At 46.4% G+C, this 18,918-nt stretch overlaps 3 protein-coding genes across 7 annotated transcripts in view; 1 reads left to right on the forward strand and 2 right to left on the reverse strand.

The window, feature by feature from the left end:
* The window catches only part of OSBP2 (oxysterol binding protein 2), a 163,959-nt gene extending 150,976 nt beyond the window's left edge, over positions 1 to 12,983 (reverse strand). The window contains exons 1-2 of one of the 5 annotated variants that reach the window (XM_032654492.1): positions 12,914 to 12,935; positions 2,447 to 2,575 (exon numbers count right to left, since the gene is read on the reverse strand). In XM_032654492.1, coding sequence (XP_032510383.1) covers positions 2,447 to 2,529 — 83 coding nt within the window. In that variant the 5' untranslated portion in view covers positions 2,530 to 2,575; positions 12,914 to 12,935. Of the gene's footprint in view, positions 1 to 2,446; positions 2,576 to 9,002; positions 9,151 to 10,049; positions 10,239 to 12,913 lie in introns of those variants that run through there. The other 4 variants (XM_032654491.1, XM_032654493.1, XM_032654495.1 and 1 more) reach the window with 4 other exon arrangements.
* On the reverse strand, positions 3,855 to 11,132 carry C14H5orf52 (chromosome 14 C5orf52 homolog). The gene is given in 5 exon segments (XM_032654060.1): positions 3,855 to 3,941; positions 3,943 to 4,033; positions 6,812 to 6,925; positions 9,003 to 9,601; positions 11,100 to 11,132. Coding segments are annotated over 5 exon segments (924 nt in total).
* On the forward strand, positions 9,451 to 18,538 carry DUSP18 (dual specificity phosphatase 18). Its single transcript, XM_032654498.1, has 2 exons — positions 9,451 to 9,787; positions 11,647 to 18,538. Exon 2 carries the CDS (start codon positions 11,717 to 11,719, stop codon positions 12,281 to 12,283), a length of 567 nt encoding a protein of 188 aa, XP_032510389.1. The 5' UTR covers positions 9,451 to 9,787; positions 11,647 to 11,716; the 3' UTR covers positions 12,284 to 18,538.
* The last annotated feature ends 380 nt before the right edge of the window (positions 18,539 to 18,918 follow it).

Below are 18,918 nucleotides of genomic sequence, written 5' to 3' on the forward strand. Positions count from 1 at the left end.
TGACAGCCTGGAGCTGGGATGTGCCATGCGGGGAACGACTCCTCACCCAAGAATTCCTCCTGCCATGTCACTGACCACATGGCCAACAGTGGTAGCCTAGGAGGAAAGTTAGGGCCCAGGGCCATGAATGGGCATCCCTCACAGAGCAGTTCCTGCAGACCGACAATGGCTGAAATGAGGGCGTGCCTTGCAATGAAGCCAAGCATCACTGGGGCCGGGTGGTGTGGAAAAGAGTAACGCCTTATGCATCTCACACCCTGGTTCAAACCTAGAGACTCCAAGTAAGTTCCTTAGCCTCTCTGTGCCTCGTTTCCTCACCTTAAAAGTGGGCGTGATACCTGAGAGTAGCAATTGTGAGGACTGAATGAGGTAGGATATAAAATGCCTTGCGTGTAACAGGGTGCTCGGTAAACAGAAGTTCCCTCCCTTTGTTCCAGGTCATGGAGAACTCTGGAGAAGGAACTAGGTCCACTGTGGCACCTAGCAAGATTTTTAAACTGGGAAGGCTTTTCAAAGTACCCTAAAGGAGTGACGTGCATGTGGTGAAAGGGAGGAGGGAAGGAAAATGTGTCTTCATCAAGAATTAAAGGTACACCCAAAACAACTCAATCCCATTAAAGAGCATCATTCATCTGCCCCCTGCCATCAGCACGGTTTCTTCGACACAAAGGATATTCACAAAGGTTTCCTGAGGACAAAACTGAAAACCTCTTTACATAGCTAATGGGCAATGGTCAGGACTCCTGTGTTTCTGTTCTTCCACTTCCTGGGTGGGCATGTGCCTCATCCACAGCTAACGCAGCCTAACTCTCCCTAACAGACTGTCCATCACAGAATGGAGTGACAAGTTCCCCTTAGCTACCGGTAGAAGGGGGACCTGGAGTTTAGTCCAGCTCTCTGTGAAACACCTAACCTCAGGTAGCTGACAACACAGCTGAGGCTCCACAATCACCATCTGTGAACTCCATGCTCGATGCTCCCGAGGGCTCAGGGTCCCTAGCCTCGCACTTCCAACTAGAGTGATAAAGATTGGGAGCTTATCACATGGCACTTAGGAGATGGTCTTTGGATGAGACAGCTTGAGGTGGGCTTTGTCACTTACTAGCTGCCCAATCTTAGGTGGAATTCTTGCTCTCTGAGCCTCAGTTTTCTCATCTATAAAATGGGCTAAGAAAATTACTTACTTTGTTGTTGGAGGAATCAATGACTCATGTCTGCAAAGAGCTGAGCCTTGTGCCTGGAATATGAGTGCTCAATAAATGTGACTATGTCAGTGGTTTTACTGGAATGGGCTTCCAGGTGAGACTTCATTTGAACTAAGAGTTCCGTGTGTGTGTGTGTGTGTGTGTGTGTGTGTGTGTGTGTGTGTGTGTGTCCTCTGGACTAAAGAATCCCTAAGGCCCTCCTTAGCTTCAGGATTCTATTTCTCAGATAATATCTTCCCATCCAATACTCCTCCATTCTTCCTTCACTGATTTTCCTTCCCTTTTATTTTTTTTTCTCTCAACAATTAGGCGGTTTCTCCAGAATTTCATCACTTCTTGTTCCTTACTTAAATACAACATCCTCTGGTTTTTTTCATGCAAAAATGGGAAGACTAAGTCCACACAGTCTGAGATGAGTTAGTGGCTTATAAAGTAACTTATTAGGTTGACATGCCAACTCCCCCACCTGCCCCACTCCCAGGGGTCCCCCAGTCCGTTGGGCCACAGCATGAGGATGCAAAGACCCTCTGCCAAGGCCAGCCATCCAGGGAAGAAGGGTGCATGTGGCCAGAGGCTAGACTGGGGTGAGTCTCAGAGAGGCTGCATTAGGAAAGATCTAGTAGGTGGAGAATTCCTGGGGACACTCTGGAGAAAAGAGGGGCTAGGGCTGCTCTGTGGGCCTTCTGAAGACACCAGGATCCCCAAAGCCTTCCTTTCCCCTTCTCTAGGTACAGTGCCAAGGAAAAAGACTGTTGTTGAAATGAAATGAATACACAAAATATAAGAAACACATCAAAATGCTAGCAATGGTTGATCTAATAGAAGAATTTTTGTTTTGGGCAAATGTGGTCATATTGCTTGTATAATAAAATTTAAATATTTAAAGTCAATTATTCTAATCAGTTGTGTTCAGCCAAGAAAACAGACAAAAACCTAGAAAAAGACTATTTGGGCTCCCACTGAAAAGTATCATGTTTTCAAAAGAAGACCATTAAAAGAGAAAATAGGGGACTTCCCCGGCGGTCCAGTGGTTAAGAATCTGGCACTTCCAGTGCAGGGGGATGTGGGTTTGATCCCTGGTTGGGGAACTAATAAGATCCCACATGCCATGCAGTGGGCCAAAAAAAAAAAGGGAAAATAAAAGCATCATTGACATCCGGTTCCCCACACCTGGATGAGGATGAGGACGAGGACGAATGAAGAGGGCTTCTGAAAGCCACCAAGAGGACTGAGGTCCTTACCTAGCAACTGTGGTGATGCAGAATGACCACTCCTCGGCAGTCGGGAAACCTGCTTCTAGTTCTCTGCCACTAACTTGCTGCATGACCTCAGGCAAGTCAGGTCACCTCTCTGGGCCTCAGTTTCCTCATCTGTAAAGTGAGAGGACTTGGTTAACTTAAAAAAATATGTACCAGGCCCTTACTCTGTGCACTGTGCTGAAGCTGTAATTAAACAAAGGAATGAACATTTATTCAAAAAACATAGAGTAACTATTCAATGTTACTGGGCATTGTGGTTGCGGAGATGAACGAGTCAGCATCCTGGCCATCGAGACATTCACAATGTGGTCAGGGAGACAGGGAGCAACAAGAAATGGCCAACTGCATGCTCAGTGCAGACAGATGTGTTGGCACAGGAAGGAACAGCCTTTTCTGGTGGGGCTGGGTAGGGGAAATGGCACAGAAGAGGCCTGAACTAAATCTTGGGGGATCCTTGGCCCCCACTGTCAAAGAATGTACAGTCTAATCAAGGGCTGGGACAAATACCCAAACATCTACTACGGAAGGCAGATGAAGCCACCACAGGTAAGCCAAGTTCAGAGTGGAGGGGAACCCATGTGGCTTGGGCAGGGTGGGGGAGGGGCAGGCAGGAGGCAGAAGACAGTCAGAGAAGCTTGTGGGGTGGGGGTGATGGCATTGAGATAAGGCTTGAAGGATGCAGAGAGCTTCCTGAGAGACCTGAGGGGCTGAAGAGGCATTCTAGATGAGGAGCCTGAGCAAGTAAAGGCATGTCGTGGGCTGTCGGGGCACAGCTGGGACAGCAGGCAGGCCAGGAAGTGGGGACTGACAAGGCTGGAAGCTAACTGCAGGCATCGTGATGAGAGCCACTGCCCCGGGACAGGCGCTCCACATCCTCATGCCAGTTCTTGGAGGTAGGTTCCCGCACTACTTCCCCATTCTTTAGGATAAGGAAACAGAGGCTCAGAGAGGTTACAAAGTCAAACAGCTGATGGATGGCAGAAATAGCCTTTAACCCGGGTCTGCCTGATGCCCCACCCTGACTCCTTACCACTGGAATGCCAGGCAGCGGCATTACCGAGCCCTTCTCATCCAAGGTACCACTGTCCCAGTGCACCTGGCCTGGCATTGTACCAGACATGTGGGTACCAAAGGTCATACCTTAACCTTGGAAGCTGGTTCGATTCAGCCATTTCCACTTGGGCAGCTACAGGACTATGAGAATCACCTTCACCAGAAAAGAGGGGATGGGACAGGGCAAGAAATATTAGAATTGCTGAGGGGTTTTGTGCTCCACTGTCCACTAGTCTCATTTATTGTTGTTCTACAGTGGTATAGACTGGCTCCCTTCCAGCTCTTCTCCCATCAGCCTAGTGTCGTCATGGCCCCAGGGCAGATCACTCTGCCTTGACTAGGGTGGTTGGTCTTTCTTGTTAGGCTCCTTGTACACTCGGATGCTATCCAGGTACTGCCAGACGTTCATGGATTCCCGTCGCCAAGTGCCCCAGCTTTCTGAGCTGGTCTGTCATGAATTTTTTTTTCAGGTTGTCATACAAGTGGCCCATCTTTTTCTTGGTCTTGTCTGAAGCTCTTGTCTTACAAAAAACAAAGGTGAGTTTAGGATGAAGAAGCTACTTCACAGTAAGAGAGGCACCTGTGCTCCTGATAGGAGGGTGGAAAAGGAGCCAGCTGAACCCAATATTTCATCAATAACTTGGCTCACAGGGAGCCTCTGTTTCCCTATTTTAAAGTGAGGGCATTGAGTACCTTCTGGTACTCATGGTACCTTCTGACAGTCTGCAGCCTCAGAGCCTGATTTTGACCTAACATCTCTATTTGAAGAGTGGTGAGAAAGAGAGGGGAGGGGAGGAGGAGAAAGGGTGCATCTTGTAAACCCCCTTCCTTAACTCGTATCACCCAGTCCCTATTACTCACTTGGTGCCCCCCACATATTGTTGGTGACACCCCCTATGTCACACTGAACTCTACTTATTTATTCTATTCTACCATTTCTATCCTGTCCCCAACAAGACTGCTAGCTTTTGGAAGGCATATCCTTTGTCTTATTCATTTACTTATTCCAATGAGGTAGCTGTGGAGAGGATACTATGAAAAATCAGCTGCAGGTCTTCACAGCAACTACAACATTAGTCAGGAAGATGGGACACATGCCCAGATATTTCTAAGCAAGGCACAGAGTGATAGCACTTTTACTATGGATCAGGGTCTCTTGACCTTGGTACTACTGACATGGGGCCAGGTAATTCTTTGTGGCAGGGGGCTGGCCTGTGCATTGTAAGATATTTAGCAGCATTAGCGTCCCTGGCCTCCACCTACTAAATGCCAGTAGCACCATCCCACTCTCACTTGTGCTACCAAAAAGGCCTCCAGACAGTGCCAGAGTCCCTGAGGAGCAAAGCCATCCTGGTTGAGAACTGTGGCCATAGATAAAGGGATACCGGCCATCATGCACTGTTCTCAGAGCATTGCTCAGAGGATTCCAAGACACTAGATCTCAGCTGCCCTCCTGGAGGCCCTGAGAAGCCAGTGGCTAGCCAAGCTGGGAGCACTTTGCGGGGGAGAGAGAAAGACTGTCACGCTGCCACTCAAGCCTCTCAAATCTACTGAGTTCCTACAAGCTGGGCCCGCAGCAAGTCACTGGGTCTACAGAGAAGACAGTCCCTGTCCTTAGGGAGAACATCCTGCACCATGGTCAGTCAGACCTGGGTTTGCAAGTCCACAATGACACCCCTTAGTGAAGTTACTCCATCTCTGAGCCTCAGTTTGGTGAACTATTAAATGAGGTAATAATACATAATGGACATTGTGTACCCAAAACATGTAAGGGTTCAATACAGCTTCAAAAGGAGAACTTCTGGGTGGCTGGAGGATGGCACATATAAAGCCAACTCGAGAGTTTCCAGTTATATCTCACAGATCCTCACCCCACTTACCAGAGGTGCAATATCTCCAAACCCACTGGTTATAGGGGTTGGCCCCCAACCCATCCTGGGCCAGTCAGAGTAGCCTACACTACCTGACCACAGTGACTGGGGCATGGATGGGCCCGTGACCCAACTTGAGCCAACTGGAGTCCTTCTCCAGGATTTGTCTAACTTGACCAACAATGGAAGCACTCCATTTCCTTTCTGGGCTACAGGCCAGGGTTTCCTGTGGCCATGCTCCCCAGGGACAGCCAGCCTGAAAACGATGCCAACATGCAGAAAGAAGCAGAAGGGGAGCTGATAGGGAGAGTGGAAGACACATCCAATGGCATTGGAGTCCCTGACATCACTCATCCCAAACATTGGTGACCCTGCCCTATCTACCCTTGATTATGTAAAATCATCATTCTCTATTTTGCTTGAACGAGTTCAAGTTCAGTTTGTGTCACCTGCAACTGAGAGGATCCCAATAGATCCTGTTTTACAAATGAGAAGAGTCCTGGAGGAAAAGTGACTCCCCAAGTTCACACAGAGCTGGCCTGCCCATGTCCAAGTCCACCCTATTTCCACTACACCACGCCACTGGAAATTTAGCAGAGGGAGAAACACCCAGGCCTCCAGTCTTCTTTTGGTCTCTGTGACCCTTAAGAGGATCTGACACCATCTCTTACATCTTTCCCACTGTTTTCAATATCAGAATCCCATGCGCCATCCAGATTTGGTCCTGGAACATGGAGGGAGGTTCAACAGAGTCAAGAAGGGGACAGCAGCTCAACTCTGGGCTGCCTGCTCCGCTGGAAGAAACGAGTACATTCTCAGAGTCCATCATGTTCACTAGCCTCTTCCTAGTGCCCAAAACAGTGCCTGTCCCAAGCAGGCCCCAAAGATGTATTTAATGAATTAATCAGAGTCTGTGGGTTGATGCTGCTGCGGTTTCCCTCTTCTTCTGAGGGCTTCTGGGTAAGCAGGTCAAACCCTTCTTGTCCATAAACAAAAAGTAGAAGAGCCTCAGTTCTCATGTGGAAAGTGAGGGATAATCCCTGAAGGAAAAAAATGACCAAATGGTGTCAATGCCACTTCAAGCTCTAAGAGCCAAGACTTCTTTTTATGGGAGATAGTAGGAATCCATTCAGGGAGTCCCTAAATAGAAAGCTAATGTACTTTGAGGGAAAAAAAATGCCACCAGAGACAAGAGACATGGAGTCTTCCTTGGTTCCCTCAGCTCAGGAACAGCTGTGACACCTTGGGCAAATCAGTAACCCTGAGTCTCAACTGCCTCCTCTGTAAAATGGGCTTGTATTAGAGTACTTTGATGGCTTCCTATAACCTCTAAGATCTGTGATCTCCCCGCAAGGTTTTGGGGAGAGTGAAATGAACATGGATCAAGCCACTAACACCCTCTAATGCAAAAGCTTGTGACAACTTTACCTCCATCTCATAGATTCATTGTGCACTGAGGTTGTCACGAATAATCACCCGAGATAAGTGGCTCTTGGGTAAAAATTTTTTCACTGCTGCTTCACTGTAATTCATTAAGCTGGAGAGGGAGGACAAGGTGGTACAGGCTTGATGGCTAGGCCAGGGCTAGGACAGGACCTGATCTGATGGGATCCTGGGGTAGTGGCTGAGGCTTCCCCAAGTTTCTTGGGAGAGGCACCACCCTGTCATAGTTGTCAGAGGAGCAAGGGAGTAGGCCTAGGTTTCTTCTTGTAGGAAATGTGCGCTAAATGGGTGTTTCTTGGATGCTGAGAGGGAAAAACCATCCTGAGAAGGATGTAGAAAGGTCAAAGTAATCCACAAGAGAAGTGTCAACAGGGATTCAGAACTGTTCACAGGAGCAGTCATCTTAAGAAAACACAGTTTGAAATGGGAGGCGAGGATCTTAGATGAAAGAAGCAAAGTCAGAGGGATGAATCTGAGGGGGGTTGGGGGGGGGGGCACTGCTCAAGCCTAGGTATAAGGGGGATCTGGGTGGGGGAGGTCAGGGGAAACAGGAAAAAAGAATAAAGTGTTTGGACAGAGGTTAGGTTGGTTGATGGGGGAATTCTAAGGGAAAAGGGTTTGGGAAAAGTCTGGAAAAGTGAAGGAAGTTTGGGGTGGACAAGGACTTGAGGAGACTCTGGAGGGTGAGAGGTCAAGTTGGGATGGGATGGAGTGTGATGGAATGGAGCCAGGTGCTCCAGGCCAAACTAGAGATAACAATTTGGTCAAAATGAGGAATTGGTCAAAAATGGATAATACCAGGCCTTAAGTTTTCACTTTTTGATAATTTGGTGACACTGTGAAGTGGTTTTGCAACTACATATCTTTTCCCACTTAAAAATAATTATTCATAATATTTTCTTCCTAAAATTTGGAAACTACCTATATATACAATAGGGAAGCAAATGAATAAATTGTGGTTAGGTCATACAATAAAATATTATGCAGTTATGAGTAAAACAGACATCCAAAGTGTATTGGGTGGGGGAAAAAAGATTACAAAATAGTAAACTGTTTTGTGACATATACCTCCCCAAGCCCCCGCAAAAAAAATGTGTAAGCATGTTGCAGTACATATATATGAATAGATCTGGAACAATATACACCAACACGGTAATAGTGATTGTCTCTAGCCATTCATTTTGCTTGCCTGATTTTTCTATAAGTGTATATTTTGATAGGACAATTTTTAAAGGATAAAACATTTTGAAGGATTAAAATTTTTCCTAATTCATTTTCAGCCAGTTTGGAACTGTGGTTTTATGAATGTTTTTACATTTACAAACTAGTAGAAATAAACACCCCTTATCTCCCATTTACGTTTTTTCTAAAAGCAAAGACATGAGGTGTTGGAAAAGGTTAGTTTAGAGATCAAGACGCTCACAAAAGTCTCCCAAATTCCGTTATAAAAACAAACAAAAAAGACCTAAAATACTTAAAGACACATGAAACAGTCTTCACCCACTCAGTGGTGCACCAAATTTACCATTAATTCCTGGGAAGAGGGGAAAAGGCAGTTTTATGGAAATATTCCCTTTCAAGTAATAAGTAATGATCATTTTGAACCAAATTGCTTTCCAAAGCAAGGTCTCTGTGGGAGCCTGGAGGATGCTGTGAGGGGGCTGTGAAATGGAGGAGGGGAGGGGAAACTGGGGTCTGTGGGGATTGGGGCCCGGCTGAGGGAACTGGGGGCTTTCCCTGGGCCACTGCGGAAAGTAGAGGCTGAGGAGGGGGTGTCAGGCCTGAGGGGACCTGTGCCTCATCAGGCTCTAAGGAAGTTCAAGGCTCGGCCCAGAGGGCGCTAGGGACCCTCGGGATACACGACGTCAAACCTGGTACACTAGAGAGCCGGGTCCGCGGCGTTTCGGAGGATACGTGGGTTGGAGGTGGGAATTCCAGACTCCTTTGGAGTCTGGACTGAGGGCGTTCGGGCTCCACGGCGGGCGAGGCGCTGGGCCGGGAAACTCAGACTCTCCCGGGGTCTAAGAAAGGGCTGGGCTCTGAGGGGCCCGAGGCTCTGAAGAGCCAGGGCCAAGGTCCCCGCGGCCGGCTTAGGGAGCAGGGGTCTGAGGGAGTTCGGCTCCCCCCGGGGGCCCGGGCTCTGACTAACGCTCTGGGCCCCCGGGCCGCACCTGAAGAGCACCGGCGACTGAGCGGTCCGCGGCCGCAGGAAGCAGATCTGTCGGCGCGGCTACCGAGCCTTCCGGCTGCGCCGGAAGAAGGCCGAGGCCGGGCTGGTGCCAGAACTGGTGGTCGCCCGGGGGTGCCACCGCACAAGCAATGGGTTCCATGTGACGGAGGGCCTGGCCTGCTGGCTAACTGCAGGATTCTCTCCTTCCACCTTAGGGAGCGACTCGGGAACGGGAACCCGGTCGGTAACCAAGATCTGTGAGGGGCGCAGACGCGGAGCGAGCCTCTGCGCAGACGCGAGGAGCTGAACACCGCGCGTTGCCCGGGAGACGCGAGAGGAAGGCGGGACCGGGGTGGGGGGTTGGGGGCGGGCCTTGTGCGCAAAGCCCCGAAGGCTGCGGACGCGGCAGGATTGTCCCTCGGCGGCTGCCGTGGTGCGGCCCGGAGCGTTGCCATGGAAACTGGCTGGGGACAGGCTGCCGGGTGCAGCGCACAGAGCAGACCCTACTTCTTGACTAGGACTGCTGTAGTCCCCGCGTGATCGCAGGGCGGGTAACCGGGTGAATCCGGGCGGGGCAGCTCCGGGACGGGGAGACGAGGCCTGGGTTTCTCCGGAGACCCAGCACGGCCCATTCCTCCCCGGGACGAGGGACCATTGCTATGGAAACTGGAGCACCGGGCCGGCGGGGATTGTGGCTCCTGGGTCGTGACCGGTCTTCTCTCACCTGGAGACCCTTGCCCAAGGTTGTTTCCTGAACTAACCTGCCCTCCCGCCCTCGAGAGAGAGGTAAGACACCGAGGTCTTGACACTGAGCGGGCGAAGAAGCCCATTCCAACGCCAACTCCCCAGGAAACCTACCTGACTCACCCCTGGAAGCGGCCCCTTTCTCCCGTCAACCCTTGGACTTTGTTCCACGTTTATAACCCAGTATTAACGAAAACTCCGCGGTTTTTACCCACTTTCCCCACACATAATGAGACCAGAAAGACCGGCTTTTGAACCTTGCTTTGTGACCCCTAGACAGGTCCTTTTCCCCACTCCGCCTCACCTTCCCCGCGTGTAAAATGGAGATATTAACTCCAGACACCGGCTCGTTATGCTGTTTTGGAGATCGAACCAAAGGCTTTGTACGCTATAAAATGGTGAAACTGAGATGCTGCCGAGTCGCTCTTTCTCCTTCTCCCTCTCCCTCACGCTAAACGTTCTTCAGATCTTTGTGTCATTTCTTCAGGCGATCTTCGCAACTCCGTAGCCCCAGCCTGAAATAAATACCATTATTCTTCATTCCCATAATGCCCTGCATTTTAACTTTCCTAACAACAGCAACAGTAGTTATCATTTGTAGATAAATGTGCCAGGCCCTGTTGTTAAACACTTTACCCTGGTTACCTCATTTAATTCTCAGAAGATTTTTATAAGGAGGCACTGTTATCCCTATTTTCCAACTCTGTTGCACCCATAATCGCCTATTTAATGTCTGTCTCTCCCACTAGACTTTGAGCTCTGAGGGGGGGGGCATGGCTGACTTGTACATTTCAGTATCCCCAGCACCCACTACAGTACCTGATAAATATTTCTTGACTACCATGAAAATGACTTTCCTCTCATTACTACCCTCACCTTGCAGAGCAGTATCTCCTCTGCACAGTTTTTGTCCCTGTGATGAACAGCAGTCTCTCCTATTCCTGTTGCCCACTAGGTACTAGTTTTGGGGGCCCTCAGTCCACTTCTCTCTGGGTTTTCAGATGATGAGGATCTGGAACATTCCTTAGCATTTAGGCTTCCAACTGGGTGAAGTTGGGGGTGGGGCTTTTCCCCTACCCTCACAAGACTTCTAGAACAAACCAACCCCATCTGCCCTACCTGGGGTGAGCCTATTGCATTGGACTCTGGGGTACTGGCAGGTAGGATTTGTCGATGCAGCCTTTGGCCTTCCTCTCCAGCAGCCTAAGAACCACCCGCACCTCCACCCAGCTCCTCCCCAAAGTTCTAGAGAAACATGGCCAGAGACCTCATCTTTTCCAGAAAACCTCTCAGGAGGCAGAGTTGTGGTTGTTGGAGTCATTTCTTCACTCAGCAAATATTTTTAAGCACCTACTTGTGGGGACACGCAGCTGGGCACTGGTGACATAGTAGGAGTGAAGATAGATACAGTGATATCCCAAGAGAACTCACAGACAGATCACGGCAAAAGCACTTCTTCAGGAAATGTTAGGAAGCAGGGCACATAGGGCCTGCCTGGAGCTGGAACTTGATCAAATATGGGGGAGGGGAGTAGTTCTGGAAGATTTCCCTGAGGAAGTGACCCTTGGCTAAGATCCCAATGCTCAACAGCTGAATGGAACAGATTAGGACCTGACAGGCTTGTAAGGAAAGGGGGTTCTAGGATGAGAGCAGGAAAGGCCCTGGGCCAGAGAGGACCACCCTCCATACGGAACTGTAAGTGGCTCAGCCCAGCCAAGGCCCTTCAGGACGCAGGAAAGGTTAACAGGAGGCTGAAGAGGTGGACAGGAGCTGGGCCACAAATGGCCTTGACAGCCAAGCTTAGGGGCTCCATCTCATTGTGACAGTGGGCAGCCACTGAATTATGTTAAGTGGGGGGACAGAACTTTGGCTCCTCATTTGTCCCTTCTCCCTCCTTGCAGTTTTCTACAGACACAGCCTAGCAGGAAGATGCAGCATCTATGTCTCACTGGCCGCTGAGCCACCAGCCCGATGACAGCATCTCCGTGTGCCTTCCCGGTTCAGCTCCGGCAGCCCTCGGTCAGCGGCCTCTCACAGATCACCAGCAGCCTGTATATCAGCAACGGGGTAGCAGCCAACAACAAGCTCATGCTCTCCAGCAACCACATCACCACAGTCATCAACGTCTCAGTGGAGGTGGTGAACACCTTATATGAGGACATCCACTATGTGCAGGTGCCTGTGGCTGACACACCCACGTCACGTCTCTGTGACTTCTTCGACCCCATTGCAGACCACATCCACAGCGTGGAGTTGAAGCAGGGCCGCACCCTGTTGCACTGTGCCGCCGGCGTGAGCCGCTCGGCTGCCCTCTGCCTTGCCTATCTCATGAAATACCACGCCATGTCCCTGCTGGATGCCCACACATGGACCAAGTCATGCCGGCCCATCATCCGGCCCAACAATGGCTTTTGGGAGCAGCTCATCCACTATGAGTTCCAGCTGTTTGGCAAGAACACTGTGCACATGGTCACCTCCCCCATGGGAGTGATCCCTGACATCTATGAGAAGGAGGTCCGTCTGATGATTCCACTGTGAGCCATTCCACCAGCCCCTGCCCCAGGGTCAGTACAGATCTGCCATTGATCCTACACCAAGATCTGTACTTAAAACATTCTACTTTCACTGATACAGAAAAACCAGATGATGCCTTTTTTAAGGGCAAGTAAAAAGGAAGGGTACTGCAGCTCTTAATCTTATAATTCATAACTTTAAAGATTCAGCTTATTAAATGTAAGATGGTGAAGATAAGTTTCCTACCCTGTGAGTGACAGCTCATGGCTGCTGACCAGAGGGAAGAGTGAACCAAATGGACCAGCACCCTGCGCATATGGCAAGTTTGGTATTCTGCAGCCCTCCCCACGACCGACCAACCCAGGAATGGGTCTGCCACAATCCCGCCTCATTCTTTTGAACACGAAGCCGGCCTTAAGCATCATGGCACCTCCCATGCTTCTCACAGTAAGTGCCAACCTACTGGATGAGTAGCCTTCAAGCGGTACTCCAGGAGCCCTGGGGGCCCCAAGCCAACCCTGCTTCCACCTTCAACCCTGGTCTTCTAGATTGGACTTACGCATAAGATAGTTTTCAAAGGAACCATTCCATTGTATAAAATTTCTTAAAAAACATTTCTTTTTGAGCGCTGTTGTACGTGGCAAGATCCCCTACCAGCCTTTGATGAAAGCTGGTATCTCGGGGCACGTGTGGAGAGCAGGCTTGACATCAGGCTCAGAGGTTTCTCTCACAGGCCTCAGCTCAGAAGGCTGGAGCTGTGGACCGGAACCCAGCCTTGTCACCTCCTGCCTGTGTGATGTGGGGCCTCTTGGAGCCTCAGTTTCCTCGTCCAGGCGATGACAGCCCTTTCCTCACAAGGTTGTCGTGAAGATTCAGTGCTTCCTTAGCACGGTGCCTGGCACATGGTAGGTGCTTGGTGCTTGGTGTAACTGGCAGCTCTCATCACGAATGATACTCTGGCCCTGCTGCCCCGGGTCAGCAAGTCGTCTTCACAACAGCAGCTCCCCGCCTGCGCACAGCCCTTTATTGCTTAGAAAGTGCTCTTCCAAAAAGTCATCCTGTGTGGGAGAAAAATGGTTTCGGTCCTTTCAGACCCTGCCTTTAAGGAGGCCTAGACCTCAAAGCCTTTTCAGACTTCCCATTGGATTAAGGACAATGTTTAATCCATGTGCAATCTGGGACTCCTAGAACAAGGAGCACACTTCCAGCTTCCCCAAAGGGCCTTGTTTAGATTGCTGATCATTAGAGCCAGTGCCCTGGTCTGGCTGACCGCTGGGGTCCAGTGGGGTATGTGCCAAAGGGATAAATGAGTGGGCCCTACCAGTAGGCCCTGAAATCCAGGATTGTTCAAACCCCCGAGGTATGTGTGGATCTGGGTCAAGAGCAGCTATTCTAATCTAGAGATTTTCAGACAAACAGTACATGGGCCAGTCAAGAGCACAACTGCTCGTGGGTCAGAGCCCACTGGAGGCCAAATGCTCCTTTTCTCCAAACCTGCCCCACCCTCACTTCCACAAAGGGCCTGCCCAGGGGTGTAATTTTAGGGTTGGGGGAGAAGGAAAATCGCTACTCAAGACTGATCTCATTTTACAGATGAATAAACAGAACCACAAACACCAGGGCTGGTATGGCAGAGCCCCCCCAAAGGAGAAGAAACCCATCAGGAAGAAACCCAGGTGGAAAATTTCTTTGAAAACATTTTTAAAGAGAAATTTATTTGAATATCTTTTTTTTCAGTTTTTAAAAAATTTTAATTAACATACCATAAAATTAACTTTCTCCTGTGTAAAGTTCTCTGTGTTTTAACACATTCGTGTAACTACCTCCACAATCAGGACACAGGGCAGTTCCATCAACCAAAGAATTCCCTTACGCTGCCCCTTGGCAGTCACACCTTTGCCCCACACCAACCTCTGGCAAACACCTATCTCTTCTCCATCCCCTATAGATTTGCCTTTTCCACATTGCCACATACATAGAATCATAGAGGATGTCACATCTAGAGACTGGCTACTTTCTGTCTGTCTTTGAGATTCACACATGTTGCTTTTTATGGCTAAGTGGTATTCCATTGTTGGATGTGCTACAGTTTGTTTTACCTTCACCCGTTGAAGGATATTTGGGTTGTTTCCAGTTTTGGGCGATTTTGAATAAAACTGCTACAAATATTTGTGTATAGGTTTTTATGTGAACATAAGTTTATGAGTGGGATTGCTCAGTCGTATGGTAAAGGTTATGTTTAACTTTTAGAAACTACCAGATTTCCAGAGTGGCAATATCATTTTGCCTTCCACTATGAGAGATCCAATTTCTCGCCAGTATTTGGAACTGCCAATATTTTTTATTTCAGCCATTCTGATAGGTGTGTGGTATTAGCTTATTGCAGTTTTAATTTGCATTTCTCTCATGATGTTAAGCATCTTTTTTTTTTTTTTTTTTTTTTGCGGTACACGGCCCTCTCACTGTTGTGGCCTCTCCCGTTGCGGAGCACAGGCTCCGGACGCGCAGGCTCAGCGGCCATGGCTCACGGGCCCAGCCGCTCCGCGACGTGTGGGATCTTCCCAGACCGGGGCACAAACCCGTGTCCCCTGCATCAGCAGGTGGACTCTCAACCACTGCGCCACCAGGGAAGCCCTAAGCATCTTTTTGTGTGTTTAATTGCCTTCCACATTCCCTCTTTGGTGAAGTGTCTATTCAACTTTTTTACCCATTTTTAAATTGAGTTGTTTTCTCACTATTGAATATTGAGAATTCTTTGTATATTCTGGATACAAGTCCTTTATTAGATATGGATTTGTAAATATTTTTCCCCAGTCTAGCTTGTCTTTTCATTTCTCTTAAAAGTGTATTTTTCAGAGCAAAAGTTTTAAATTTTGATGAAGTGCTACTTACCAGTTTTTCCTTTTATGGATAGTTGTTTTGGTGTCACGTCTGAGAACACTTTGCCTAACCTAATATCACAAAGATTTTCTCTAATGTTTGAGAGTTTAAAATTTTCACTTATTTCCATGATCCTTTTGTATAAGGTGTGAGGTTTAGTTTGAGGTTCATATTTTTTCATGTGGATGTCTAATGGTTTCAACTCCATTTGTTGAAGGCTGTCCTTTGTGCATTGAGCTGCCTTTGCACCTTTGCATACTCTTCATTCTGTTTGATACGTGTCTTTCTCTTTACCGATACCACACTATCTTGATTACTGTAGCTTTTATAGTAAGTCTTACCTTATACCTAATCTTAGAAGGTGTTCAGTCTTTTACCATTAACTATGATGTTAGCTATAGGCCTTTTTGTAGTTGCCCTTTATTAGGTTAAGGAAGAGTTGGAAAGTATTCTCTCTTCTATTTTCTGGAAGAGATATGTGAATTGGTGTTATTTCTTCTTTGAATGTTTGCTGGACTTCAGCAGTGAAACTATTTGGGCCTGGAGATTTCTTTTTCAGAAGGATTTAACAAAGAATTCAATTCCATTAATAGTTAAAGGATTAATCAAATTATCTATTCATCTTTGGTGAGTTTTGGTAGTTTGTAATTTTCGAGGAATAGGTCCATTTCATCTAATTGTCAAATTTATGCATGTGGAATTGTTTATAGTATTCCCTTAATATCCTTATTAACTTCAGGGTCTATAGTGACATCACATTTCCATTCTCCACACTGATTATTTGTCTTCTCTATTTCTTTGTTAGTCTGGCTAGAGGTTTATCAATTTAAAAAATCTTTTTAAAGAATTACCTACCTTGTGTCTTTAATTTTCTCTACTGTTCTTCCCTTTTCTATTTCATTGATTTCTGCTCTTTATTATTTCCATAGTTCTGCTTGCTTTGAGTTTATTTTGCTCTTTTTTCTAATTTCCTAAGGTGGAAACTTAGATTATTGATTTGAGACCTGCATCCCACAAAGTTTTATATACTGCATTTTCATTTTTGTCCATTTCAAAACATTTTCTAATTTCCCTTGTAATGTCCTCCTTAATCCATGTATTATTTAGAAATGTATAGTTTAACTTCTAAGTATTTGGAAATTTTACAACCATCTCTCTGTTATTGGTTTCTAGTTTAATTCCATCAAGGTCAGAGAACATATGTTATATGATTTCATTTCTTCTAAATTTGTTAATGTTTACTTAATGATGTAGGATATGGTCTGTCTTGGTGAATGTTTCATATGCACTTGGGGGAAAAAAAGGTTATTTTGGATAGAGTGTTCAATAAATGTCAATTAGGACCAGTTGATTGATGGTGGTTTCAATTCTTTTACACTCTTCCTGGTTTTCTTTTTCCTTGTTCTATTGATTACTAAGAGAGGAATGTTGAAGTATCCAACGAAAATTGTGGATTTGTGTACATCTCCTTTCAATTCTATTATTTTTTGTTTCATGTATTTTGAAGCCTTGTTTTTAGGTGCATACATACCTAGGATTGTTATGTCTTCATGGTGAATTGACCCTTTTATCAATATGCACTGTCTCTTTATCCTTCTTAATTTTTTGAAGTCTATTTTGTCTGACATTAATATAACCACTCCAGCTTTGTTTTAAGTAGTGTTTACGTGATACATCTTTTTATATCCATTTGTTTTTAACCTAAAGTGTGTTTCCTGTAGACAGCATGTAGTTGGGTCTTTTTTAATACATCCAATTTGTCTCTTAATTGGTGTGTTTATGCCCAAAATATTGATATTTGGATTTAAGTCTACCATTTTATTGTTTTCTATTTGTCCTTTCTGTTTTTCATTCCTTTATTTCCCTTTTCCTGCCTTCTTTTGAATTATTAATATTTTTAAGTATTCCACTTTAATTCTGTATAGTTTCTGTTAGAGGTTGCACTAGAGATTATAATATACATATAACTTTTCATAATCCACTTAAATTAATATCTTACTACTTCTCACTGCTATTCATATTGGGAAATGTATTAGTTTTCTCTTGCTGCTATGACAAATTACCACAAACTTAGTGGCTTAAAACAGCACCTATTTATTACTTCACAATTTCTATAGGTCAGAAGTCTGGCTGGGCTTGACTGAGTCTTCTGCTTAGGGTCTCACAAGGCCAAAATCAAGGCATTTCCTAAGGCTGAAATCATGTGTGTTTTTTACTGGAGGCTCTGGGGAAGATTCTGCTTCCAAGCTTATTGAGATTGTTGACTGAATTCAGTTCCTTGTAGTTGAAAAAGACCTCACTTCCTTACTATCAGCTGGGGTCTAGTCTGTTCTCCTAGAAGCTGCCCACATTCCTTTTAATGCCTTCCATGTGGCCCCTCCAAAAAAAGTGGGTTGAGTCCCTCTCAAGCTTTGAATACCTCTGACTTTTCCTTCTGCTGCACCTCCGAATCCAGCCAAAGAAAAATCTCTGCTTTTAAGGATTCATGTGATTAGACTAGGCCCACCCAATAATCTAGATAGTCTGGATTTTAAAGTCCATAACGTCAGTTACATCTGCAGACTCTCTTTTATCATGTAAAGTAACGGTCACATGTTCCAGGGAACAGGGCATTTGGCAGAGGTGGACGTTCTGCTCACTACAGATAATTTCTACGGATCTGACTCCAAGTTCGCTGAATTTCCTCTGCCATTCTGCTACTAAGGCCATCCAATATATTTTCAAATTTTCATTAATGTAGTTTCTTAGTTTAAAATTTTTAATTTGGTTATTTTCTATATCTTCTATTTCTCTGTTGAGACTTTCTATCTTTTCATTTCTAAGGTCTTTTTCTGATAAGTCCAACATTTGGGTCATCTCAGTGTTTAGACTTTCTTGGTTCTTTGTATGCAGAGTAATTTTGGATTGTATCCTGGGCATTTTGAATATTATATTGTGAGACTCTAGGTCTTGGTTAAATCCTATGGAAAATGTTGAGTCTTTGTTTTAGGAGGCATTTGATCCATTTAGGATCAGTTCTGGTCTGCCTCCTGTGGTCTGTTAAAAACAAGACAACAGGCCCCAAATGGAGTCACTTATGCTAAGCCCCACATCACCAAACTGAGACTTAACTAGTTTCAGCTAACCCAGAAATGGAATATTAAACCAGTCAAACAGGAATCACCTGATCAGCACTAGCTAGGTAATCTGCCTGATAGACCCCTGACATCCCCTAAAGGAAAGTAACCTTGCAATAACCAATGCTATTTTCTGCCTAGAATAACTTCCTTGTTTCTGCTCCCTTTTGCCTATAAAAGTCTTTCACTTTGTACAGCTCCTCAGAGCTCTTTATGTTTGCTAGATTGGATACTTCTCAATTCATGAATCACTGAATAAAGCCAATAAGATTTTTTAAGTTTACGCAGTTGAATTTTTTTTAACAGGGCCATAGTTCAATTATCAGTTTTGAAACTTTTGCAACGTAAGTCAAATCTGCCCTAAGCTTGTGCCACCCAGGTCCCAGTCTGAAATCTGGGTGGTCTGCATAGTAGTTTCATTCTCAAAGTCATTGGAGTAATGTTTAGGGTCAGATCCATACACGTGAGCCTATGGTATCCATTTCTCAAGCTTCCTCCTCTCCACAGTTTCTCCCACACTCCCCAGTTTTCAAGACCACCCTTTCCCTGGTCCTCCAGCTAGAAATCAGGGCTTTTAGTCTCCCTGCTCTCCTGCATACATTCTGTGACCGGTTCTGCTTTAGGACCAGGTGACAGGACGAACAGAGAGAAAAAAGCAAGGGG

Source organism: Phocoena sinus, chromosome 14, assembly GCF_008692025.1.
Source record: "Phocoena sinus isolate mPhoSin1 chromosome 14, mPhoSin1.pri, whole genome shotgun sequence".
Lineage (NCBI taxonomy): Eukaryota > Metazoa > Chordata > Mammalia > Artiodactyla > Phocoenidae > Phocoena > Phocoena sinus.

Excerpts from the sequence above, each read along its gene's own strand:
- DUSP18 (XM_032654498.1), top strand. The coding sequence starts at position 11,717 with ATGACAGCATCTCCGTGTGCCTTCCCGGTTCAGCTCCGGCAGCCCTCG.